A 26975-nucleotide genomic window follows, 5' to 3' on the forward strand; every position below is an offset into this window, starting at 1 on the left:
GCCCCTTCCCGACACTCAAAGCGCTCCCCCTGCTGGGGAAAAAGGGGAAGGGGAAAGAAATGGGGTCTGGGCAAGCATAAAGTGGGCAGGGGGCGGGAAAGCAGACGGGGAGAAACCCGTGAGAACGCCGCGGGGGCCAAAGCCAGGAGTCAGATTACCGTCCGTGGCAGTCCCGGTGATTTTTCCACGGTGCGCCCTAGGGGCTGCCCTGGCTCTGCTCATGGCCAGATGGGACCTTTCCAGTCTGGACTCGCCCTTGTCATACCTTTGCACACAAAGTTCCTCACTCTGAAGAGCAATTCCCTCATCACTCAGTTCTCAGCTGACACCTTCCCTGTCTCCACCTTCCCTGATTCCACCGACGTCCAACCCCTTGGCGTGGCACCCCAGATCTCACCTCCTTATGACTGCTCCTTGAGATTTATGTCTGCCATCCATCTAGGCTGTGGCCTCCTTGAGACAGCACAGCGCCTGTGTTGCTCACCAATGCCCCCAGTGCCCAGAACATGCTTGGCACTTGAACAGAGGCACTGACATGTTCAAGGCTGAACAGAGGGAATTTATTAAGAGAGGCAGGGGGCAAACACGTATTTACACGGGCCGCGAGGTGGCATTAAAAGCAGAAGCGGGGACGGGAAGTTCTGGGAGCAGCTCAGACGAGCTCCACCTTGGCATTGGGGTACACTGCCACCACGTCATAGCCCTCGGGTGGCTTGACGCGCGCCTTGGCGTGGCTCTCGCAGTAGAGCCGCTCGTCCAGAAAGAAGTAACCGCGCTGCTTAAGGTTCAGGCCGCAGTCGCTGCACATAAAGCACTCGGGGTGGTAGAGCTTGTCCCGCGCCTTGACGATGGTGCCCCTGATGGGAAAACCGGGAGAGGAAGGCTTCTGGCGACTGACGGATTCGGGAGCATGTTCCCATCCAGGGCCTCAGGCGGGGCCAGGGGAGTGCCAGGGGTGGGGATAGGGGAAGCAGGGGAGGGTACTCACACTATACCGTGGCCGCAGCGCGTGCACTCGGGCAGTCCTTGCAGGCCACTCAGCGGAGTGCCCAGCTTGCTGGCCGTGGGCTTGAGGTTGCGGGCACCGCTGGACCCAGGCCGCTCCCCTGAAAGCCGGAGCGCAAGCGGCATGAGCCAGGTGCAGAGGTCAGAAAAGAGAACTTCACTTCTTCGCGGTGTGGGATGGACCCAGCTTCCAGGACCACCAGCACAGCGACTGGGGACGAGGTTTGGAGAGGGGAGGAGCCGCGACGGGGGTGGAGTGGGAATCCGGACAGAGGCGCCGCGAGGAGTGTGGGACGCTTGGAAGAGAAGAGGCTGGGGTAGATGGCTGGGATGCAGGAAGGGGGTGGGGTCGCAAAGGGGCGGGGCCGGGCGGCACTCTTCAGGGCACCTGAGGGAGTGGTTACGCAGGTGGGGCAAGATGGCAGGAGTCTTACCGCCCTCCCCGGCCTCCAGCATGCCCTGCAAGTAGCGGAAGGAGCCTGACTGCTTGGGCTCCGAAGTCAAGGTCTCAGCCGGCTCCCGCAGCATCCTGTACACCTCTGAGCCAAGGTCCACTCCGCAGTCACGGCTCCGTGGGAGACCTCTGGCTGTGTCCGTGCTGGGCAAAAGAGATGCACCAAAGGACACAGTTGTGGCACCAGCCTTCCATCTGCCAGCTCAGGAGTCTGGTGAGGTTTTTCAGAGTGAAACCAGCCAAGACCCAAAGATTAAGTGTCAGGGGTCAAGATGTGACCCAGTGAGAGAAGAGATCTGGGATTAAGGTGGGATCTGGGTGTGGCTTCAAAGGCCACTTCTCTGTACTACCTGTTAAGTGGAGATACATGCAGGGTGCTCATTTGGGTCAGTAAGGTGGCCTCATTGCTGCTGCCATTGTGATGGAATGAGAGGTGAGATGGCTGCCCATAAGGAGGTCCCAGGCCTGGCCTGCCATCTTCTAGCCCAATCCCGGTGGCTGAGGGCCTCCTGCTGGTCACTGGACTGCCATCCTAGGAGAGACAGAAGCCTGAGGCACTGAGAAACCATCTGGGATAGGGCTTCTGGCCCTTCCTTATACATTCCATCCTTGCCCTGCTATGCCAGGCCTTCTGGGATGTTGGCTGGTTACCCCTGCTCTGGCATCTTTGGGCTGTGGTGCCCAGCCAGGGAAGGACTGCAACTTGGGCCCAGTTCAACCCCAAAAGTGATGAGAAATGGCTGTGGAAAGTCAGACACAAAAACCTACGTGCCTGAGACTCAACTTTGGCACATGAACCATGTCGTGATTCTGACTACCAGTGCCTGTGACGGATGGTGTTGGGGCACGACCATTCCAAGTAACCTTTTAAGGCCAGCGTGACTGGAGCAGAGTTTGTGGCTTCCTTGCAGAGATGCTCCTGATGCCAGGCCTTCTCATCTGTCAGAACTGTGTTGGGTATTGTACGGGCCTGTAGCTGGGAACATGAAAAAGCAAGCCCCATCCTGCAACCAGGAAAAGTCATCAATCACTGTGTGCCCAAAGCACACAATGGAGTTGGGGGGCAGACTGAGGTTCAGAGGCATCGTTGTGAGGTTAGCCCCCTTCAGGCCTGTCCCTTTGCCTCCATTTCATGCTCCGCAGGACAGTATGTGTGGCCTTCTACAGGCAAAGCAGATAAGGGCCAGTGGCTGGCCCAGGCTCAAGGCTCGCCACCCTACTACTCTATGGCCAGCCTGGTGCCCTAGGCTGAAACATTTGGGGGAAATGCCTTGACCATGTCTCCTCAGCTCGGGAGAAAAGGGCCATATCTCCATGGGTGTGGATCTGAATGGGGACTGCGGATCTTCGTCTCTGTAGAGTCCAGGGCTATGCTGCCCCTGGCTTGCAGGCACACAGAGGCACGCACACTCTCATGAGAACTTTCACAAACACACATACGAAGACAACACACAAGGTCTAGCCAGTTCACCGACATACACCTAATTACACAGACACAGTTGTAGATACTCAGAGACTGTGCGGGATTCAGGCAGCCTCCAGCACTGGGGCACAGGGGAGCCTGCAGAGCTTTGTCCTGACTGCCCCCGCTTTTTCTGCAGCCTCGGAGCTGGCTGGGAGCTTGGGGAATGGGCAAACCAGCCACTGAGTGGGGTGGTGCCCCATTTCCCTCACCTCCACAGACAAAGGGGAGGGTCTTGCTGCCCAGGTGGGCCCCATCAGTGAGGCAATCACAGAAGGAAAACCCTCTTCCCCACTGGGCTGAACAAAAGCCCCTGAGAAACCCAAGCACTTTTGCACATGTGTCTGTAGGGCAGGCGGGCAGGCAAGGCTGGCCTGGCCTATAATGGGGACCAGATGGGCCGTGGGCTGTGGGGGCAGGGCTGGGCCTGGTAAGGAGGAGGCTGGGACAGGAAGGGGAGTCAGAAGGTCCTGGAGGAAGGAGGCCCTCACTCACCCAGGAGGGTGTGGGAGTCCACTGCAGGGTCATCAGAGCCAGTGCTCCCTCCAGGGCCACCCATGCAGCTGCCTCTCTCGGTCTAAACTCAGTAGTTAGGACACACATGGTGATCTCAGTCTCGGTGTGAGTCCCACACCTCTATCATCTCTCTGAATCTGTTACTTTATCTGTTAAATGGGGGAATGTGATGGTCTCTACATCCCAAGTTCCTTGTGGGGATAAAATGAGACAGTTGCATGCAAAGCACTTAGCATAGTGCCTGGCACACAGCTGATGCTTGGGCTGTCATGGGCATTCCTGAGTTCTTATTCCTATTTCTGGATGTCCCCCACTTTGTGTGTAGTGCACCTGGTGCCACGTGCTCCCCATCTCTGAGTACACGCCAGCTGTTTGATTTGGTTGTTGAAGCCTCAGTGGAAAAATCAGCAGAATGGGGGTAACTGCCTGCTTGTTCATCAGCTCTCATGTGACCGTGGTCAAAATCTGGGACACTCAGGACACCTGGGTGGCTTGGTCGGTTAAGCACCTGCCTTTAGCTCAGGTCATGATCCCAGTGTCCTGGGATCGAGCCTCCATCAGTCTCCCTGCTCAGTGGGGAGTCTGCTTCTCCCTTTCCCTGCTCACTCTCAAATAAATAAATAAAATATTTAAAGAAAAAAAAATCCTGGGACGCACCCTGGGAGGTGGGCATTGACTCCAGAGGATGAGGTGCCAACTCCGGGAGGCCAAAGCCCAGCTCCCTGCCAGTCTGGAGAGGACAGGATGAGTGTGCAAGGGCTGCCTGCTCTACCCGGCTTGCTTTAACACATTACCTGGTTCTCAGCTTAAATGCCATCCTCTCCATGAAACCTTCCCTTATTGTCACCCTTCCTCTGCCCTGGGCTGGACCAAATGCCTCTTGTGTTCCCATATAGGTAAGGCCCGAGGGAAGAAGGGTCCCCTATTACCCTACATGACCTGCAAAACCTATTTGCATCGGGGGTGCATGCCAGGGTATTTTGTGCTGATTTTAGGGCCAACTGTGGTTTTCTCCTCTGAAGTCTCTGGCTGGGCCCACCCACTGCCCACTGCAGGCAGAGGGTGGGAGCACTGTGGGGACAATGGGCCCTGTGTCTGTGTTACTGAGGACACAGCCTTGTGGAGGCTGGGTGGGGGTGTTTCTGTCACCACCCATGGAGCTCATGACTTTTAAGCACAAGAGGGGGATGGCAGCTGAGGGGCAGCCCTGTTGCTTAGAGAAAATCCCTCTGACTCCAGCCTGAGCGAGTCACTGGCAGCCTGGCCTTTGAAGAGGTCAGTAAGGGAAATTGTGGGGGCAGGGGCAGCTGCTCTCCAGCCTACCATCCCCAGGCGCCCTGGCCCTGAGCCCCTCCTGAAGGATGGACTAGAGCTGAGATTCAGATTCCAAAACTCAGGCGCTCTTGCCCTATCCACCCTGCACTCACACGTGACAGCTGGCCTCACAGGTGTGCTGGGGGCCTACACAATGCTGCTGCCTTCTGCCTGACCTGCGTTAAGCCTGGCTGACTTGTCAACCTCTGCTCACCCCTGGCCCCTTGGACCAGGTCACGCTGTGGAGACACAAGCGTGGCTACGAATCTGTGCAAGGACAGCTGAAGTCCTGGACAGAGGAAGCCAAAAGACTGTGGTTCTGCCCCATCACTTCATCCCTTGCCTCTGCCCTAACACCCACCCACAGGAGCTTGTTTTTTTCTTAACCTGTGATGCACAGTCTCACTTCTGTGGCTTTGCATGTGCTTCCTTGCACACTGCCTTTCTCCATGCCTCTTTGCTGGCCGGATTCTTCCTAGTCCTGCAGGTCTTGGCTTGGATACTTCCTCCTCCAGGAAGCCCTCTCTGAACGCTTAGGTGAACCATGTGCCTACTCTGGACTCCTTTGGCCCTTGGCTTCTGCCATTCCAGAACTGCTAAGTACCTCTTCCTTTTCATAATGGGCATTCTCTGGCATGTAGTAAGCATCTGGCCTCCAAGATTCCAGCAAAAGTAAGTTAAGGAACAAACACCAGAACGAGAGGATTGGGATAAAGGGTGAGGGAGATGGCCTTCTCTACAGGGAAGCCTCCATGGCAAGAAAGTAGACACAAGCAGGCCTAGATGGCCATGGCCCCACATTTTGAGTCCCACAGTTCTGGTTCCATCACAGAGCAGTCCAATCTCCACCTTTTCCAAACTCTGTAGCCCAGGGATGTTGAGCTGGCTCTGGATACCTCAGCCCTGCCCCCTTGGCTACCCCTCATGTCCATGGCAAAATGAGGCCCTAGAGCAGCTCCTTCCTGCCCCCCACCCTTCTTTGAAGACAGTATCATAGTTGTGACTCCTGTCAAATGTGGAAAGGTGACTGTGGCCTGAGGTCTGCTGGGTGCAATCACAGGACAGCCAGGAGAAAACTTCAGCCTTAGGGCATCGAAGTGCCTTATATTCTAAGGTCAGTCTTGAGGACTGAGTTTGGCTCTAGCCACGTGGGTGCCCAAGGCTAAGATAAGACAGAAGAATACCCAAACAGCCTGAGGTCATTCCACAGCCTACAGCTTTTCCCGACCCAGCCCCCAAGCCAGTGACTTCCTCTTGGTTTGGCATCACTAAGCACCAGAGTGAAACCCAGCTAGGGCGATGGGGGTGAGGTAGCCCTGAGCCAAGGCCTAGCCCCGTTCCTGCCCATTCTAAGTATCTTTGTCTCAGAATCTAGGACTATTTAGAGTACAGACAGAGCCCCCAGCAGATGTTTATCACCTGGGGAGCACAGGATGGGGCATGGACATGGCCCAGAGAAGTCTGCTGCTTCAGTCTCTGGTTTGGGCATCTGAAAGCTAGACAGCAAGACATCTAGTGCAGGCCTGGCCCCTCTGCCCTGGGCTTGCTCTGAACCAGGCCAGGCCAGGTGGTGTCCATACATACCTGGGCCTCAGGGTCAATATGGATCCTCTGTGCCTGAGCCTTGCTGTCCTCTGGGGCACTGGTCCAGCTCCTGCCTTCAGGTCTGTGACAGGAATTAGGATGGTCAGATAGATCTGTTTACTGTGCCTACCATGACTGGAACCATGGCTAAGAGGGGGTGGGCTCGGGGCCCAGAGCCACCCAGGACCAGGCCTGGCACCCTGAATGGCAGAAGCCACCACCGCAGCACTTGCCCCTGCACCAGATGGTAGCTGTTGTAGCGAGGAGACAGAACTCGAGATCTGCCACCTGCCTAGGGCGGGGCTGTGTGTTCCATCCTCACCAGCTGCTCCAGGCCTCTCTGGTCTCATTCCCAGACAGGATGCAACAGAAGCCCTTCAACTTCCCCACTTTTTCACCCTCTCTGTGGCCTCAGCAAAAAAGAAGGCGGGCTCATAGCAGGGCGTGCCAGGCCTCACACGTGGATCAGCGAGGAGCCCATCTGCTTATCCTCTTCCATCCACAGCCTCTGGCCTGGCCTGGAGGTCAAGCATCCCTGGGCTCTAGGGGAGGTGACATAGAGGCTTTGAGGGGTGCGCCTCCCCTCTTGCTGCCGGCAGAGTCATCACCAATGTCTGCCCAGCCCAGATGGGAAACAGGCCATTAGGAAATTCCTGCTTCACCATAGAAACCAAAAGCCAAACACCACTCAGGAGGGAGAAAAACATCATAAACCTGCCATAAGTGGGGCAGGCGGGGCTGGCGGGGCTGAAAGACTACAGGCCTGGGGCCCAGTCTTGCCATTCAGTAGCCCTGTGAGGAGGCAAGCCAGGAGGTTGCATGGACCCTGGACTGACAGGTGGGTGTGAAGGGAGACCCATTAGACCAAAGGGGAATAATGTCCCCCTTCACCTCAAAAGGCCTCCTGGGGCTTTCCAAGAACTCACCACTGGGCCAGCTGCTCAACACGGCCTCTCTCCCTGCAGTTCACTGAAGGATTTTTAACTATCTGTCTACACATGTAGACCACACTCCCTCTACACTTCCTCACCATGGCCCATTCCTTAAGCCGGTACAGACTAGCCTCTCTCCCCCAGAGCCTTCTGCAGGCCTGTGCCACCAAGGCTCTGCTGCCCGAGGGCAACACCATCCCCACTGGCCCCAGCCTCTCATCCAGGCTCCCGGTGACTGCCCTAACTCACAGCTCCACCTTTGGCCTCCGCCAGCTCAGAACTCTGATGGGATCAGTCTAGGACATCACATGTGGCTACGACGACCTTATACTCCCCTGAAGTTCTGCCCAGAAGAAAAGTACAAGCCTGTGGTCTGGAGATCAGAGTGCACAAAGTACCCAGAGCAAAGAGCGTAGCCCAAGGCAGCAGATCAGAATGAAGGCTTATTCAATCTCCATCCATAGGCCTTCACTTCAGGCTGGACAGGTGGCAGCATCTACCATCTTTAAGCAAAACGACAGCCCAAGGGTGGGCCATGTAATTGCATCTTGTAACATATACAATGGGCAACACAGACCTCCTCAGAAGCCTGGGTTTGGAGCCGATGCCAGAAAGGTTCTGGGCCTAGAGAACATGCCCAGAAAGTATGGGTTAGCTTGGATTGTTGGATAACTGGCTCTGAGTTCTAAACAAAATAAGTATAGCAAGAAAGTTGGGCCCTTCCTTCACTTCTCTTCCTGTGGAGAAGTCTGTGGAGGGTTAGACCCCTCTGTAAATAAGCAGGGAACTGGTCTGGGTCAAACTCTGTGGGCAGGGGCACAGAATAGCTCTCTCCAGTCAGCTCAACAGGTTGATCCTCCACAGAAACCATGCTGAGGGGGGTCTGTGGAGCATAGGTCCTGTCCTAGCAGGAAGGTCAGAGAGCAGGGTCAGAGGCCTTGTGGATGGTGCCCAGAAGAAATGCTAGCCCAGAGGGTCAAGGTGGCCTTCTTAATTTCTCAGAATCTGCATGTGTGAGCACTAGGAGGTGGGGGCTGGAAGACAGGACCCCAGATTTTCACCCTAAGCAAACCCAGTACATCATAAGCATTTAATCTCCCAATCATAAGATGGTCCCATTTTAGAGCTGAGGAAACTGAGGACTTTGAGATTAAATCACTTGCTGGAGGACACCACAGTTCTCCAGTGCAGAGCTGGGAATTGAACCCAGATCTGTGATAGTAGAGAGTATGCTCTCACCTAGTCCATGGCCAGGCAGCATTCGGGGGCAGAGTAGAACAGATCAGGGGACTCTGTGGCTCCATCCATGCTTGGCTTGGAACAAATGACCAGGAAAGGAAGGAAGGAAGGAAAGGGAACCTCCACCCTGCCCCCATCCTGCTACCCTCCCTTGACATCATTCCCTCTGGGAACCTCCTGACTCAGGCCCCCTACAAGCTCCCACTGCCTCCCCCACCCCACTACTACTAGGCTTCCCTTCTTTAGCAATGCAAAATGAAGGCCGGAGGTGAGTCAGGGCCGAGGAAACCAGCCAAGTGGGGCAGCCGCAGAGGCCACTCGTGGGCAGAGCAGTGCTGATGTTTCCCCCAGCCAGACTATACCTCAGTCTGGGAGAGGGTGATGAATATGATCCTGTTTGGTGGAGAAGAAAACTCAGGCTCATAGAGGTCATCTGGTGTACCTAAGATCCCACAGAGTCTGGATTAGAACCAGCTCTGCTGAACTCCCAGGCCAGGGCCCATTGCCCTTGGAGTTGCACTCAGCTTCAAGAGCATAGTCAGGGGTCCTGACCCCAACCTGGACCCACAACCAGGCCAGACGCACATGGAGGCTCTCAGAAGCCTTCCTAACATGTTTAATGGCTCCCAGCCCTGCCAGCTCTAACGCATAGTTAGCCGTGTTGTGGTTTGGAGAAACTTTGCTGACACACGTCCACAGGAGGGTCATGGAAAGTCCCTGTTAGCAGTGAACGTGGCAGAGCTAAGCAGTTCTGTCTGACTTCTCTGGATCCAAGCAAGATAGGGGGAAGGGAGATCCCACTCAGCCAGGACCTGGCCACCTGCCTTTAGAGCTAACCAAGACCTAGTGCCTGACTGGGGCTAGGGACACCTCAGGTGGACCTTCCATCCTAGATCATTTATAAGGCACACACACGGCCTGGGGAACCCCAATCCTCCCCCTTCATGTAGGCAATATGGCATGATACAGTCCCTAGCATCCAGATTGAATCAGAATCTGTTGCAGAGGCATGAGGCATGGTGGCGCCAGCCAAGGCAGGGCAGCCTTGTGGGGGCAAGAGTGGTGGCAGCCACTCCTAGGAGTGAGAGACACCTGAGGACAAGCTTTGCTTTCCCACTCCCTTGCTGAGGAACTTTAGGCACCCACTAACCTTTCTGGGCCTCAGCTATCTCTTCTGTAATATGAGGACCACCCCAGCTTCCATTTTATCAAGCAGGTCTAAAGGTTAAATGAGGTGTGGAACAAGAAACCACTTTGAAATGATCAGCAAAAGGATCACTCACTCAGGGGTGGGAAGACTGAAATCACTGCCCCCATCCCCAGAGGCTGCCCAAGGTCTTATTTCATCGTTGATTTGAGCTGCCTGTCCCCTCCCATAAGTCCCTCAACAGATTTCCAGTCCTGAGCTAACATGGGGCCTCTTTCCTTCTTAAGCACCACCCTCTCCAAACAGTGTCTGTCACGCCCCTGGGAAAGCATTAGTTCCTAGGACTGGGGTGCCATGGAGCTGAGGCAGAGAGGCTGTGTGGAGCCTGGCTCTCTGAGGATGCTGGCTATTCCTGACTTATCCTCCCCTTCATTCCACCCCCCGCGCCCCAGGCCAGCCTACCCTGTGCATACCTGCTCACAGAGAGTGTGAGGTGGTCGTGGCAGCCCTTGATGCGATTCTGCGCCTCCAGGTGCGTCATGAGCTCTGTGCTTTCCCCATTGATGGCCTGGATCAGGTCTCCAGGGCACAGGGCAGCCAGTGCAGCCTTGCTGCCAGCATGGACCTGTAAAGGGACAAGCCAGAGGACTGGGCATCGGCCATTATGTGGCCTTGCTGTGGTCTCGGGCCTGGACCTCCTCCAACCTCAGAACCTGGGCTGTGCAGCCCTTCTGCCCACATGACCTGTGGATGGGCCAGCCCCAAGACTGGTTGAGTTCCCATGTGGTCTTGCCACAGCCTCTGTTGTAAACACCCCCAATTCCAACACCTGAAGGACCTCTGGGGTATGAGGGCATGTAACCGGGCCTTCCTTGGGACTGGGACAAGTGGGATGTCCCAGTCCCAAGCAACTCTTGTCGCTTGCATATGTGCCCACGGACCTGCAAGGGATACTCGGGGACACATAGGCTCCCAGATACATACAAAGCATGGACATGTCACATATACCCTACATAGTCAGGGCCCTACCCAGACACACAGCATGGCAGTCCCTTAACCCGATATTTCCTTGTCTCCCTACTCATTTCCTTTCATCCCTAACCCCCACATTCACCTCCACCTCCCCACACTCTATCCAGACCAACTGAATATCCAGGTGCTACCGACAGCCCCAGATAATTCTCACCTCCATGCTTCTGCAGATACTCGTCTTTCTAGCTGGAACACTCTTTCCTTTGACCTCAAACCCTAATTACCAGCTTTTTCCTTCTCACCTTCACATCTTAGCAGAGAAGGCATTTCCCCTAGGAACCTCTTCTTTGGGCTCTCATAGTCCTCTGTGTACCCCTTTACCACTTTGCTCCCCTAACATTGTTAGCGCCTCATTCTGGGTCTGTGTCATCACCTCCCCAGGCAAGTCCAGGACCATGTACTTCCCATTGCCTGCCTGACTGCACTCCTGAGTCGCTATTTGACCTCCACTTCATCAGCAGGACAGACACTCTATCAGGCCACCCCAGTGCTACTATTGACTCCAGGCAAATGGTGTCCATATCTGGAGCTTCTTACAATGCTGGTGCCCTGACGAGGGCCACATGGGGTTGAGGATAGGCTAACAGAGAGGCCAGAGTAAGGAGCCCAGAGGAATTCAGGCAACAGGGCACTCTTCACCCTTTCCCCAGTCCCAGTACCACCTTTGGAAAGAAACTTTAGGCCCCCTTATTAAAAAAAAAAATTTTTTTTTGCGGTAATTTCTATGCCTGATATGGGGCTCAAACTTACAACTGTAAGATCAAAGTCACATGCTGTATCAACTGAATCAGCCAAAGTGTAAGTGCCCTCATTCCTACCCGGCCTCTCCAGTGGTATCCTCAAGAGCTTCCAGCAACCCCATTCCTATTGCTGGAGTTGGGAGCTCCTGAAAGCCCAGCTAGGCTCAGCCTATCCAGTTTTCAGTAGTGAGTGGACAAAGCCGAGGTGCTGGCAGCTCCTTGGCTGGAATCCTGGTGTGGGCAGCGCTGAAGCTGGCCCGCCCTGAAATAGGCTGCCCCAAGGAATATTTTTCTGGAGCATGGCCCCCTCAGCAACCAGCCCACCACGAATGCTCATCCACAGGGCCTGGGCACCTGCACAAGCCTATCATCCTGGGGGAAGGACCTACTAGGCATTATCCCACCCTCCACTCAAGGCCCTGCTCCAGGTCCCTCTCCTTCGTGGACACATGCTCTGTGACATGGCCTGGGCTCAGTGCTTTACCCATAACTAGTTCATGGCAACTTTTCAACCACCTGATGAGACAAAGGCTGTTCTCATTCCTAGAAATGAAGTAAGGGAGGCTAGGGGGAAGGGGCACCTTGCCCCAGTCCCCATGCTGGAGAGAAGTCTTCTTCTTCAGGGGGGTGGCTAGCTGCACGATGACTCAGCCAGGACAAGGGGTGCATTCAGGCCCCTGTGGGTGGAGGAAGTTCTTGAAAGCAGGGGTGGCTGGGACTCTGCCAGCTCCACTAGCTCGGGGAGTTCTGGTCAGAGAGGGCATGAAGCCAGGAAACCGTGACTCTCCCAACTGCCTTTATAAGCATTCTCAGTCCTCCAGGAAAGCCCATTTCTTAGGTGAGGAAACTGAGGTCCAGAGAAGTGCAGAAGGATGTTCAACTGATAAATGGCAGAGTCAGGATTTCACTGCAAGCCAGCTGGTTCCAAGTCTATCCACTAACCCCTGTGTGATTTGCTGAAGAAAGGGAGTGAGGGGAGAGACTCTCCTAGGGGAGAGAGAGTATCACAGGTAAAAAGGTCAGCATGTATAATGGCTCACTCGGAGAGAGAATAAAAGCAGTCTTCTGGGATTGAAGCATCATTAGTGAGAGGAGAGTGGGAGAAAAGTCAGAGAAGAAGCAGGGACCTGACCTGCGGGTCTTGTAGGCCCAGGTAAGAAGCTGTCATTTCTCCTGGGTGGTTGGGAACTATGGAGGGTTCTAAGCAGGGAAGTCACAGGACACAGTTTAACTCAGGCCTCTCCCTCTGGCTGCTGAATGCAGGATAAATTGACAGAAGGAAGGGAGAGGGGTACAGCGAGGTCAGTTGCACAAAGCAGGCTCCTCACCTGTAGCTTTCCCGGCCCCTGTACATTCCCGGCCCCTGCTCCACTCTGCCCAGCCTAGACACTGTGGTGGACTGGAAGTCACAGAGTCTGGGGACATATTGTCCTGTATAGTCACAGCAAGTGCCGGGCAGGCCTGGATTCCTGTCCCTGCTCTGCTTCTCTGGATGCACCCTGGCCTCTCTGAGCCTCAGTATCCCCATCTATAATGTGAGCCCAGGGGAGCCCTTACTGTTAAGAGCTCTTGTGAGGACTATCTGAGGCAATCAGGGCAAAAAGCCCCCACAGTGGGTTGAGCACATGGTGGTGGGGAGCTGATACCAGCACAAATTAGGGTGGGGCCTGGAATGCTATGGACGCTCAGCCACGGCCGCCAATCACTGTAGTTCATAGGGGAAGAAGCCCAGACCAGGGTTCTTGGGGCCTCCGCCAGGCTTCATGGGCTGAAGGTGTAAGGCCGTAGCTCCGCCAGGCAGCCAGCCTCATCCCTGTCTCTGAGTGTGGCTGTCCTCACAGCAGGGTGGGTAGGGGGTGGGGGGACATGGCTCTAGAAGCATGGAAGAGGTTGGGTCTTGAGCCCCCTTGGTAAAGACACTCTCACACATCATCCGTGTCTGTAGATCTGCCCTTAACATACCTGCTGGGCAAGCTGTGGCCTGTGTCTCCCCAGCCTCAAAGATCTTCCCAGATCCCCCCCAAATCCAGGCTCAGGCATCCTGGTTCCTTAGGCCTGAGCTGCTACCGCATGACTTTGGGGGACAAGGAGGGGGTTCTTCCTGGCAAACCCTCTCCCAGCCTGCCTGCCTGCCGGCCAGGGGCCTGCATCCCAGTTAGCTCCAAACAAGGCCGCCACTGCTGCTGCCACTGTGACGTGTGGAGGCCTTTCTTCCACGGGCCAGCAGCCGCGTGGGCAACAGATGTCTCTGCTCCCCACCGCCTGTGGCCGTCAGCCGCCGCCACTGAGCCTGTCAGCGGCCTCACGCCCAGGGTGCCTGGACTGCTGGCTGGCCTAGCACCCCCACCAGCCCGCCTTGGCGGACACACAGCAAGGCATACATGCAGACAGACACAGAGGCGCACGTGCGCGCGCGCGCGCACACACACACACACACACACACACACACACAGCAGTCCCCCTCAGGGAAGTGGGAGATGAAAGGCTGTGTTGATGTCCTGGGAGATGAAAGATGTGTTGAAGGCCCACCTCACTTAGCCCCAGGAACCTGGTGGCCATGGGGTAAGGGCAGATGTGGGAAGTCTCCCAGGACAGCTGGGCCTGCCTGTCACCCTGGTCCCCAGAAATGGGATTCCGTGATTTTTTACTCCACAGGGTACCCACTCACTTCCAAGTAGCAGAAAGAAACCTCTGAAAGCCCAGCCAGCTTGGTCCAGCCTCCACAGAGAGAGGTGGCAACACAGTGGGTGAAGATGATTCTCAGTTATCCTGACTCAGGCCTCCAAAGGCAGCCTGTGTGTGTATAAAGGATGGTCCTCAAATGGCCCCAGGTCCCTTTGCTCTTCCTTCCAGAGCGAGACCCTTCAAGGGCAGGACCTGGGTTTTGTCCTCTTTTGTCCCCTAGTCTGAGATCCCCAAAGGCAGAGTCTGACTCCCTTTTTTAGCCCTTCAAACTAAGGAACCCTGAAGCCAGACCAGGATCCTGTCTCCCTGAGACTGGGCACCCCTTCTGACAGGGCCTGAATCCCTTCCTCAGCTCCTCTGTCCCCAGATTAGCCACCCCCGCAGGGCTGTGCCCACTCCTCTTTCTCCTCTGTCCTAAGCCTGGGGCAATGCATGGCCCTGGAAATCAGAGAAACTGGGCCGAGGTTATTCTGGCCCCTAGCCTTGTGTGGTCTTGTGCGGAGGGGTCTCAAAACCTCACAGTCAAGTCTCTCCTTCCCCTGGAAGCCCAGAATTTCTCTTGGTCACTTCCCCTTAGGACAATTGAGGTCACAGATGAGAGTCTGACCAAAACTAGAGTGAGGAAGTGAATGGATCTTCTCCTTTTCATATTCAGAGAGGACCCCAGACCTCCCTGGGGTTACCCAGCTCTACTGGCAGGGACCTTTGATAGGAGAAGGGGTTCTCAGTCATTTTGCCCCAAATGCTCAGGCTGGGTTCAGTTTAAGCAGAATTTCCCGGCCTCTGTAGATCTGTCCAGACCCCTGGCCCAGTGAGCTCCTTCCCCGGCCTGCAGCAACTCCCCCAAAATAAGACCAGCACGGAGGCTGGTGTGTGAACTGGGGTGGGGGTTTCCTTCAAGGGATAGGACAGGCAGGCCCGGCGCAGGGAGAGAGGGGGTTGGGGCAGTACTGCCCTGCTTGGAAGCCTCCAGAGGCCATGTGTCGCCCAGGCCACTCTTTGGCTTTCGAACCTCAGGGACGTCGGGGATCTGGGTTTCGGGTGGACCGCGAGGACAGGGTCTCAGATCGAAGACCTCCCCGCCGCCCCGTGGCCGCCGGACTCACCCGCGAGATGGTGAGGGGTGCGCTGAAGTCCCGGCCGCCTACTAGGCGGAAGCCCCAGGGCGAAGGGCCGCGCAGGGTCACGGAATGGGGCATCACGGGCCGGAGCCGCAGCCGGAGCCTGAGCCGGACACTGAGGAGCCGCCGCCACCGCCACCGCCACCGCTGCCGCCGCCGCCGCCGCCTGGACGCCGCGCCCCGCCCCCGGCCCGCCCGCCCCCGAACCCCGCTCCACCCGGCCCCCGCCCCCGTTCCCCTCGCTCCCGGATTGGCCCCGCGGCCAGCCGGACCCGCCCACTTCGGGGGGCTCTGAGGACCCGCCCCTTGGCTCCAGTGCCTACAGCCCCGCACCCCTGGCGCGGTCGCGGAGACCCCGGGACTAGCACAGCCCCGACGACGGGGATCCTGCCCTGGCCTCGCTCTGAGGGCCACGGACCCGACATGGGCCGCGGAAGCTCAGGCACAGGACCTTTGAAGTCGCATCTACCGGGCGGCGCCCCAGCCTGATGAGGGACTAGGGGAGCGAGTGTGTGGGGGGGCGGCCCAGATGGGGGATGGGGCCGTGCCTTGCTCCGAAAACTCCTTAAGGTCCTGGCAGACAAACATGCCTCTCTACCCCACGGTCTGGTGCGAGGAGTTCTCTGAACAGCAAGCCCTGAGGAGGAGCCTCCTGCCTGAGGAAGCCTGGGCCCGGGACACAGCCCCAGGATGACAGCAGGCAGTGCCAAGTATGGGGTGAGAACAGAAAGGTCCCCAGCCTCATTCTGGGATGTCAGGAGGTCTTTCTGGAAGCAGTGGCCCCCAACTTGAGTCTAGAAGAAGGGTGGTGTCTTGTCCTTCCAGGTGTCACTCACTCCTTCCCCTCTGGGGCCATGTCCTCTTCCCGTCCTCCTTTGAAAGGTTTTTTGTTTCCCTAGGCTTCCCAGAAAAGGAGCTGCTTAGGTGGTTTGGGGTAGTAGCTGCATCACTGGAGGGGAGTGATGTGTTTGAGGGGCATGGAATTGTGGGCAGGCTTTCGCTTGAGGCCCTTCCTGGTGGTCTTCACTCTCAGCCATTGTCCTCCAAGGATGTCCTTGAATGGCCCTTGTAGGCTCCATGACTGGGCTCTCCTAAACACTTTGTGTCTGGCTGTCTCAGGTTAGCACTGTTTGCTTTGGGTTTTCCGCCCCCCCCCCCCCCCAGTTCTGAGGAGGCCCCCTAATTTAGCCATTTTTGACAACCCTGTGTGCTCTCTTGGCCAACTTTAGGTAAGGGCTCTGCCCTTGGGATGCTAACAGGCTATGGGGCGAGATATGTCCATGGGGTCTCTAGCAGCCCCAAGAAGGAAAACTGCTTAAGAGGCACAAAGTTGGGTGCCTGGGTGGCTCAGTTGGTTAAGCATCTGCCTTTGGTTCATGTAATGACCCCAGGGTCCTGGGGTTGAGCCCCATATCTGGTGCTTGCTCAGAGAGGAGCCTGTTTCTCCCTCTGCGTCTAACTGTGGGAGCTGCAGTTAGATGCAGAAGGAGAAACAGGCTCCCCTCTGAGCAAGCTGAACAAGCTCTGTGCTCAAGCTCTCTCTGTCAAATAAATAAATAAAATCTTAAAAAAAAAAAAAAAGAGAGAGAGAGAAACTTACAGTAGTCCAAAGAAGGGGGGGGGTGCCTTCACCATAGAACATGATTTCCTCTCTGGGAGGTGAGGTGCTGCTGTCTATTCAGCTGGCAGAGAGAGGTGAGTGGTATGCATGGGTGGGGGGAGTGTGTCAGCCACATATTGGGCTCTCAGCCCTGTGAGGTGGAGGTTTCTGCTCAGCCCCATACAGACCTGGAGAGGAGTGGACTTGGACAAAGTGGAGAGGCCATCAGGAAAGCTGGTCTCTGGATGGTCTCTCAGAGGTCCTTAGGCCAGAAACTCTACGGACCTTGGATCCCACTAAAGGACAGGGACAGTGGGGGCAACCATCACCTATCACAGACTGTCCAAGGGTTAGATGCACAGAAAGGCTGGGTAGCCAGAGACCCTGTATCTGGATTCCAAGAACTATAGTGAATGTAAGTGGCACAAGTCATGCTGGTATTAAAGGGTCCTTAAGAGTCCGTGGAAGCTCCTACCTGAGAAATCCCATAGTCTTGAAACTTGAAACATATTCCTTTTTTTTTTTTTTAAGATTTTATTTATTTATTTGACAGAGAGAGAAATCACAAGTAGGCAGAGAGGCAGGCAGAGAGAGAAGAGCCGGATGCAGGGTTCGATCCCAGGACCCCGGGATCATGACCTGAGCTGAAGGCAGAGGTTTTAACCCACTGAGCCACCCAGGCACCCCTTGAAACATATTCTTGAAACTCCTCCTTAACCCTGCTTCCGTCACCCAACTTACACACCTCCAGAGACTGTCAACTGCCCCCATCCCCCCCAGCCCATCCTGAAATCACTTCACTGCCTTCCTGTTTCCGTCCTTTTTGGGGGAAGCATATCACTCCCTCCCAGAAGTCCTTCTGAATATGACTTTCCTAGCCCTTTATCATCTCATCAGTGTAATCCGTCTGTGGGGGCTTCTATCATAGGGTTGAAGATGGGGCGGGGGGGGGGCTCTTCTCGAGTCTGTACATAAACTTACCCTTTTCAGTGTGTAGCTTCTGGGTCTGTTCCAGGGTCCATGCCAGTTATCCTGCAGTGAGTCATTGAAGACATCCTTGAGAGGACATCAGAGACCCATTTCTGACAGTGCCCTTCCATAGGATACAGCCTGGGCAGGCTGTGCTCCTGAGACTGGGAACAGACCTTAGGAGCCACACTAAGGGCTTGCTTCTGAGGTAGTCTGTGTCCTGAATAACAGGCCAGATGAGTGCTTCCAAACCATCCCTGATACCTCCTCCAGGAAGCCTTCAGGATTTCCTTTCACTCTTAACAGCCTTATTCGTCAGGGTTGCTATGTTGTTGGATCTCTGTCATGCCAGGGCACCACATTACAGGCTAATTACAGGGTCTGGGAGTCCTCTCCAAGGTGGGGGATGGGTGGCAGCTGGGTCATGCCTCACCTCTGTCCTAGTGGACTTCATTTGTTCACTGCACACTGCTAGGCATCTGTGCTGTTGGGTATAGCCAATGCATTTCATGTGTTCTCTATTCACTTAACAAAGATGTACAGGGTGATTTTCCTATGCCATGGCCTGTGGCTGCCCAGGGCTGGGGTCAAGGCATCTATGGGGGCAGGGGCTGCATCTATCTTATTTATTTCTGTTTTCCCAGTACCCAACAGAGAGTCTGGCACACAGAGGGTATTCAAAAACATTGGCTATTAAATAGCATTATCACCATTATGGGAAATATCATCTCTGCTCACTCCTTGACCATCACCCAGACAGAGGCAAGGAGGGCATGAGGGGCCAGGAAGGGGGAAGACTTCTGCTCCTGCTGCCTTGGAGGTCACTCTCAAGGGCCCCAAGTGGTTCAGGGCACTATGCCCAGGCTCCCTGTGAGCAGCCAAGGTCAGGAGAAACCACAGTGCTTTTTCCTCAATGGGTTGGCAAGCTCCAGCAGGAGCAGAAGTGTTTGGAAGATGCCCTTGGGGGCTGAGGGTACAGTGAAGGAGAGGGAAACACTAGGGCAAGAAGAACCTCAGGCCAACCTGAGGCCAACCTGAGTCAGCCAAGGGGCCTGCCCAGCACAAGAAGCCGACCTGGGTTTGGGGGTGGGGGTGGGATGAAGTTAATGGAGCGGACCATGAGGATACCCTCCTGTGAGGTGCTGGAGGTTAGCTGGAGAGCTCAGACCTGGACCTGCCCCATCCTGGCCCAGTGGCCACAGGTCTCTGGGTGGAGCCTGCCCCATTCAGGCTCAACTCCTCAGGCCAGTACCTCCCTTTCTGCAGGCCCAGCTTCCTTCCCCAGTCAATAGCCTGGATTCCAAGGGGATTTAAATCCTTGATGGGGGGGCGCCTGGGTGGCTCAGTGGGTTAAGCCGCTGCCTTTGGCTCAGGTCATGATCCCAGGGTCCTGGGATCGAGCCCCGCATCGGGTTCTCTGCTCAGCCGGGAGCCTGCTTCCCCCTCTCTCTCTGCCTGCCTCTCTGCCTGCTTGTGATCTCTCTCTCTCTGTTAAATAAATAAATAAAATCTTTAAAAAAAAAAAAATCCTTGATGGGGCATCCCTTCTTCATGAGATACCCAGTCCACAGTACTGACTACTGCAGGGCCCCAGAGGACAGCCAAAGAAGAACTTGAGAAGCTCCCATTTTAGGATGGCCTGTTTGGCCTGGCTCCCAGTTCTGTAGCTTCTGGTCACCCTGGGGTCTGCTCTCCACAAGGCTTGTAGGTCAAGGTTAGAAGTCTTGGAGTCTGCAGGATGGAAAGAACAGCAATCTGTGGCAAGCCTGGAGGAGGAGGGGCTGTACGGGCCTTCTGTAGAGCTAGGACTTGGTCCCCCACTTATAGGGAGCCAAGGTGGGTCCTAGGCAGGGTTTGGGGGGATCTGAAAGGAACAGAGGCATCCAGGAGCATGGGCACCAGGCAATATCTAAAAGGAAACCTGGGGTCTTGTGGCCTATGGGGTGCGTGGAGGCTGATGCACCACACATCCTGGGTGGACAGGACTTTGTCAGAGAGGTAACAAAGCTGGCCTTTGAGATGTGTTTGTGCCACAGAACACACAGGGGAGGGCGTGCCTGTGACCAAGGGAGTTTCCCAGCTCCAGTTTTGTGCCATTCGATCCCTCAACAAACACGGAGTACCTGCTGTGTGTGTGTAGCCTAGACCTGATTAACAGGACTTGGAGGTGTGGTGGGGACTTCCCACCCTGCCGCATCTCCCCTGGGGCCCTGAGAGGCTAGGGGCTCCCAGGGTGGGGCAGGTGGGAGGTGGGGCGGGCCGTCTTTGTGGACCCAAAGGGAGACAAAGCTGATTTTGACAATTGAAGCCTAGTTTCTGGCTCTGAGCCAGGTTCCAGGACAGGCGCAAAAGCAAAACCAGTTCCTTTCAGGAGGGTGTGCGACCGACCCAAGCTCATCTATCTTCTAAGCAATTGATGTGGGGCTTTGACCCTCCCATGGTGGCTTTAGGCCATGCCCCTTGCAGCAGGGACGGGACATGTCTTTGTTAGACCTGCAGCCCCCAGCAGCTCCCCTGTCAGATGTGCTTTGTGTCCACTTTCACGGAGAAAACCTGTCTGCTCTGGGTCCCAACAAAGGGGCTGCCAGGCAGCAGGGTGGGGGCGGTTTACCCAGCTGGGCCCAGGGAGGCCTGGGCCCTGAGGCTTGGGAGTGGAGGGTATTGGGAGGAGTGCCCTCTCACACAAGGGGGAGGCAGTAGACAATGGGAGAGCCAGAGGTAGCTCCACTAGCTCAGGCAGGGAAGTGACAGAAGAGGCTGGCAGCAGCGGTGGTGGTGAGATTGAGTAGGACTGAGTGTTGTGCCCCTGGGGCCTCACGAAGACAGCTTCTAAAGGCACCATGGTCTTGCCCAGTCACAAGGATTCTCCTACTTCTTATTCAGGCCAGAAGGTGCAGGCAGATTGCCCTAGATCACCCAGCCTTCTGTGGCACCAGATGTCTCAATTCTACCTGTATCCTCCAAATAGAAGCCCAACCCAGGGGTTTTCAGGTTTCCAGCTTCCCCTGACAGGTGGGGGCTGCTATCAGTCAGCCAGTCTGGGCCTTGTGCGGGAAGGTACCTCCTTGTATAAATCAGCTCCTCTGGGTGGAGCAGCAGAAGAATCGGGGAGCAACTGGACTCTGTGCTCATTCTGCTCCTTGGACACTCTTGCCCTTGGCCTGATCATCACCATGCTTTGGCACAAGCAGGGGTGCAGGACCCTTCTCCTCCTCAGCCTAGGGAGGGAGACATGGCTCTCAGATGGGGGTAAGTTTCCACCAAAAGCAAAGGAACAACCAAGAGGAAACAAGCATGGTCCTCATGGAATCCAGTTACCGGGGGTCCTCATGCACACACTGCTCATCCATCAGCGTGGGACTCACTGCCTGGGCCTGGACTGCAGCCTTGTCCCGGTCTGCCCATCCACAGACACATTCAGCAGGGCTGGGCTAGGGCACTCTGGTCTCTTGGATGAGGACCCTCCTCCCCTTCCTTACCTCTAGAGCTAAGATCCAGGGCCCCTCAGAGAGCTAGAGAGGTGCAGGCCACTTCCATAGTTCTAGGCTCCCAGAAAAATAGAAATGGAAATAATGTAAAAATAGTGTTCTTTTTTTTTTTTTTTTAAGATTTTGTTTATTTGTCAGAGAGAGAGAAAACAAGCAGGGGGAGAGGTAGGACTCCCCATTGAGTCCTGAGCAGGGAGCTCAGTGCGGGACTCAATCCCAGGACCCTGGGATCATGACCTGAGCCGAAGGCAGATGCTTAACTGACTGAGCCACCCAGGCAGCCCATATAAATTGTGTTTTAAGGATTATGTTGTTTATGCTTTGCTCATTTATTCCACAAAGCATTATATTCAGTTTTACTCCATAAAATATTCAAATAGCTTTGAGAGTCTTTTGTGTGTCAGGTACTGTTTTAGTGTCTCAACAATTAAGTGTCTGTAACCCACATATATAATGTAGAACATCATTTGGAGATAATTTCAAAATTTAAATTCTAGGTTTCCTGGCTCTTCCTTTCTCAGGCTGGACCTCCACAGTACCCCCCGCCCGCTCCCCGCCCCGCCCCATGATTTTCCTTTTTTCTTTCTTTACTTAAGGAATCTCTACACCCAACATGGGGCTCAAAGTCATGATCCCAAGTTCAAGAGTCACAGGCTGTACCAACTAAGGCAGGCAGACACTCCCCATGATTTTCTCATTGGTATGGGTTAGGCTCTGTCCCCTAATCCAAGGGGTCCTGTGGCTCACAGGGAGATTCGTGGAGGCAGTGGAGGCTTCACTGGGAGTCCAGCCACCCTAGACCTACCTCTAGCCTGTCTTCCCAGCCGTGTCCTTTCTATACCTTCTGCCTTCTCCTATGCAGCACCAGCTCCTTTAGTCACTGATTGGTCTTGGTGAAGGGTCCTGCCCAGTGGTGCACAGCACTGCCAAATGGTGCCCATGGTTCCCCTCGTGGCTGAGTCACAGGCTGGAATGTTCGGACTGACCTCACCTCCGGGCCTGGCTTTGGGACACCCCAGCTGTGGCCACCTGGTATGAGCCTGGCTGCCTGCTGGGGGAGTGGGGCAGAGCTGTGCCACCAGCATGCAGCAGCTGCTGGCTGGCCCTGGAGTCTGGGAATCCAGGTGCAGGGAGCCACGGGGATTAGAGCAAGAAGAGCCAGATCCGGGCCAGCAAGGGTGAAACTGGGCTGAGGCTGCTTTAGGCCCATGGTGAGAATGGACTGGAGTAGGACCCATGAAGCAGTCTCATGTTCTGGGTGGCTGTTTTCTTGGCTCCCAAGAATCTTCAAAATCCTTTTCCACTTATTTTCCCTTCCAAGTTTAGGTGGATAGCTGTGCAGAGCCAGGCTCAGCAGTGGGGAATGAGTGGTGGAGCCCGCAGGGCTGGGGGCCACACTCACACCCCACATCTCTCATACCAACCCACAAGGGTAGAAGCAAACATCTGACTGGAGCCCCCACTAAGAGGACTCCTGATCAGGTTGTTTGCTGCCTGTGAGATCAGCGAATCCGTGGGAATGCAGACTTGCCTAAGCATCAGGGAGGGGACATGCCTCTCCCACGTGAGAAGCCAGAATAGTTTCAAAAGAATGTGTAATGACAACTTCTATGGGCTGAGAATTAAACAAGAGCTGTCTCATCTCGGGGAAGAGAAAGAAAATGGCAGGTCTGGACTAGGGATGCATTGAGTGTTGGAATGGGTGCTGCCCAGAACCCTGGGACCAGTAGGTCCTGAGAAGTAGCTGTGTCCAGGATTAAGACCAGCTGGCCACAAAGAGCTGTGACATTGGGCATTCAAGCATGAAGCATTGTTGGCCCAGAGATGGAGCACAAACATTCTCCCTCACAGAACTGCAATGTTCTAGAGCCAGGGACAGTTGAAGAGCTTCCATAATCCTTGTGAGATCTATTTATTATTCTAACACCAAGATCGCCCCTGCAAGAAAATGACAGATCCATCAAGTTTGTGAATATAACAAATTCACTTCCATAGTATGTTAAAATAGTTACCAACTTGGAGATTTTCTTGGATTACAAGGTTAATTTAATATTAGAAAATCCACTGACTAATAGGAAATGAAAAAAAGAAACCCTGTGATCATCTCGAAAAGCATTTGATAAAATTTACCAGTCATTCACAGTAAAAAGTTGGAAGACCATGAAGAGAAAGAAATGTTCTTGGCAGTTTATTTTATTATTATTTTTTTAAAGATTTTTTTCTCCTATTTATTTAAGAGTGCATGGGCAGGGAGGAGGGCAGGGGCAGGGCAAAAGGAGAAGCAGACTCCCTGCTGAGCAGCCAGAGAACCTGGCTTGAACTACAGAACACTCATGAAAGATATTGAAGAAAAAACAAAAAGAGGGACGATCATTCCACGCTCTTGGATGGGAAGAATAAACAATGTTAAAATGTCTATACTGCCTAGAGCAATCTATACTTTTAATGCCATTCCGATCAAAATTCTACCAGTATTTTTCAAAGAGCTGGAGCAAATAATCCTAAAATTTGTTTGGAATCAGAAGGGATCCCGAATTGCTAAGGAAATGTTGAAAAACAAAAATAAAACTGGCGGCATCATGTTACCTGATTTCAAGCTTTACTACAAAGCTGTGATCACCAAGACAGCATGGTACTGGCATAAAAACAGACGCATAGACCAGTGGAACAGAGTAGAGAGCCCAGATATGGACCCTCAACTCTATGGTCAAATAATCTTCGACAAAACAGGAAAAAATATACAGTGGAAAAAAGACAGCCTCTTCAATAAATGGTGCTGGGAAAACTGGACAGCTATATGTAGAAGAATGAAACCCAACCATTCTCTTACACCATACACAGAGATAAACTCAAAATGGATAAAAGACCTCAATGTGAGACAGGAATCCATCAGAATCCTAGAGGAGAACATAGGCAGTAACCTCTTTGATATCAGCCACAGCAACTTCTTTCAAGATATGTCTCCAAAGGCAGAGGAAACAAAAGCGAACATGAACTTTTGGGACTTCATCAAGATCAAAAGCTTCTGCACAGCAAAGGAAACAGTCAACAAAACAAAGAGGCAACCCATGGAATGGGAGAAGATATTTGCAAATGACAGTACAGACAAAAGGTTGATACCCAGGATCTATAAAGAACTCCTCAAACTCAACACACACAGAACAGATAATCATATAAAAAAAATTGGCAGAAGATATGAACAGACACTTCTCCATGAAGACATACAAATGGCTATCAGACACATGAAAAAAATGTTCATCATTACTAGCCATCAGGGAGATTCAAATTAAAACCACATTGAGATACCACCTTACACCAGTTAGAATGGCCAAAATTAGCTCGACAGGAAACAACAGTGTGTTGGAGAGGATGTGGAGAAAGGGGAACCCTCTTACACTGTTGGTGGGAATGCAAGATGGTGCAGCCACTTTGGAGAACAGTGTGGAGATTCCTCAAGAAATTAAAAATAGAGCTTCCTTATGACCCTGCAATTGCACTACTGGGTATTTACCCCAAAGATACAGATGTAGTAAAAAGAAGGGCCATCTGTATCCCAATGTTTATAGCAGCAATGGCCGCGGTCGCCAAACTGTGGAAAGAACCAAGATGCCCTTCAACGGACGAATGGATAAGGAAGCTGTGGTCCATATACACTATGGAGTATTATGCCTCTATCAGAAAGGATGAATACCCAACTTTTGTAGCAACACGGACGGGACTGGAAGAGATTATGCTGAGTGAAATAAGTCAAGCAGAGAGAGTCAATTATCATATGGTTTCACTTATTTGTGGAGCATAACAAATAACATGGAGCACATGGGGAGATGGAGAGGAGAAGGGAGTTGAGGGAAATTGGAAGGCGAGGTGAACCATGAGAGACTATGGATTCTGAAAAACAACCTGAGGGTCTTTAAGGGGTTGGGGGTGGGAGGTTGGGGGAACAAGGTGGTTGGTATTAAGGAAGGCACTATTGCCTGGAGCACTGGGTGTGGTGCAAAAACAATGAATACTGTTATGCTGAAAAGAAAAAAAAAAACCCTTGAAATTTCCCGTGATATGGCAGTAAGCATGTCTTTTGTTATGTTAATGAAGGCGACTTTTGGTCTTCACCCAAGGACTGAGGGGAGGACAGGCTGCCTGGGCCACCAGCCAGGTGAATAGAAAATTGGAACCTTACATCCCACCTCCTCTCCTCCAGCTTTGGTAGCAGGGAATGACAGGTTTAAGTTGCCAATGTTCAGTGACTTATTTAATCATGACTATGCAATGAAGCCTCCATAAAAAGCCAAAAGGATGTGTGGTTCTGAGAGCTTCTGGGTTGGTAGGGAACACAGGGAGGTGGGTGACAGTTGAGTGCCTGCAGAGGGCCCGAAGGCTCTGAGCGCTTTCCCATACCTTGCCCTATTTATCTCTGCATCTGGCTGCCAATTCATATCATTTATCATATCCTTTAATAAACTGATACATGTTAAGTAAGTGTTTCCCTGAGTTCTATGAACTCCTCTAGGAAATTAAAAGCACTGAAGGAGGAGGTTGATAGAACTGCCACAATCTATAGCCAGTAGGTCAGAAACACAGGTAACAGTCTGGGCTCACGACTCGGTATCTGAAGTATGGGGTGGAGGGCCTGAAGTAGGACCGAGCCCTTAACCTGTGGAATCTCATGCAATCTCTGAGTAGGTAATGTCAGAATCAAGTTAAATTCTTGGACACCCTGCTGGTGTCTGAGAATCACTTGGTGGTGTGTTGGGGGATCCTTCCACATTGGAATTGGGTTTGGCAACACAAAAGATGAAAAACCAGAAATTGGGTAAAAAGACTGATAAGGTAAGATTTGCCCTTATAGGCATCCAGCGTGTGATAAAGCTAAAGCAAAGTAATTGAAGAATGTGGTGGCTCCATAGCAGGGGGAAAAATACATCAGTGGAGCAAAAGAGAGTTCACAGTAAATGATATAGGAAGCATCTTAATTTAGAGGATAAAGAGTAGTTTATTAAATCAGGTTGAGGCCATTTATTATCTACACACACATAAAACAGTTAAAATCCTATATACTATGTACTGCTCCACACTATAAAATGAATCACAAATTGGTTCACTGTGGGTGCCTAGGTGGCTCAGTTGGTTAAGTGTCTGCCTTTGGCTCAGGTCATGATCCCAGAGTCTTGGATGGAGACCCACATTGGGCTCCCTGCTCAGCAGGGTGTCTGCGTCTCTGCCCCTCCCCTGGCTGGTCCTTTCTCTCTCTCTTTTGCTTGCTCACTCTGGGTCTCTCTCAAATAAACAAATAACATCTTTAAAAATTTTTTGATTCACCATCTTTCCAATGTGTATATTTTCATAAACTATTTATATACTTAAACACAAGGGCTGGTAAAAAATACAGATAAATATTTTTATAATGAACGTCTTTTTCATCAAGGTTAACATTTTTCTTTTTTTGTTTTTAAAAAAGATTTTCTTTATTCATTTGAGATAGAGCAAGTCGGGGTGGGGTGGGGAAAGGAAGAAGCAGACTCCCCACTGAGCAGGGAGCCCACTCCCACAACCTCAGGATCATGACTTGAGCTGAAGGCAGACGCTTAACCAACTGAGCCACCCAGGAGCCCCAAGGTAAACATTTTAAATGTTTTTCTATTACATAGATTTAGAAAGTATTAGAAATACAGTGTACACTACTGATAGTT

General features: G+C 53.3%; 1 protein-coding gene across 2 annotated transcripts; it reads right to left on the bottom strand.

Moving 5' to 3' along the window:
• Positions 1-538: 538 nt before the first annotated feature.
• On the bottom strand, positions 539-15415 carry PDLIM4 (PDZ and LIM domain 4). 2 transcript variants are annotated; one of them, XM_032336784.1, is made up of 7 exons: positions 15217-15412; positions 10127-10278; positions 6336-6417; positions 1810-1991; positions 1440-1603; positions 989-1106; positions 539-857 (listed from the first exon to the last, which is right to left on the bottom strand). In XM_032336784.1, the coding sequence occupies exons 1-7, from the start codon at positions 15307-15309 to the stop codon at positions 653-655; spliced, it is 996 nt and encodes a 331-aa protein (XP_032192675.1). In that variant the 5' UTR covers positions 15310-15412; the 3' UTR covers positions 539-652. The 2 variants fall into 2 exon arrangements, with proteins under 2 accessions (XP_032192675.1, XP_032192676.1); XM_032336785.1 differs by lacking the exon at positions 989-1106 and having other exon boundaries at positions 787-857; positions 15217-15415.
• Between the last annotated feature and the right edge of the window lie 11560 nt (positions 15416-26975).

This window comes from Mustela erminea, chromosome 3 (genome assembly GCF_009829155.1).
Source record: "Mustela erminea isolate mMusErm1 chromosome 3, mMusErm1.Pri, whole genome shotgun sequence".
Taxonomy (NCBI): Eukaryota; Metazoa; Chordata; class Mammalia; order Carnivora; family Mustelidae; genus Mustela; species Mustela erminea.

What these genes read in the sequence shown, in the direction of transcription:
- PDLIM4 (XM_032336784.1), bottom strand. Translation starts at nt 15,309, where the DNA reads ATGCCCCATTCCGTGACCCTGCGCGGCCCTTCGCCCTGGGGCTTCCGC. An exon ending in ATATTGACCCTGAGGCCCAG is followed by an intron (nt 1,992 to 6,335) that starts GTATGTATGGAC and finishes TGTCTCTCCTAG; the next exon opens with GATGGCAGTCCAGTGACCAG. An exon ending in GCTGGAGGCCGGGGAGGGCG is followed by an intron (nt 1,107 to 1,439) that starts GTAAGACTCCTG and finishes TCCGGCTTTCAG; the next exon opens with GGGAGCGGCCTGGGTCCAGC.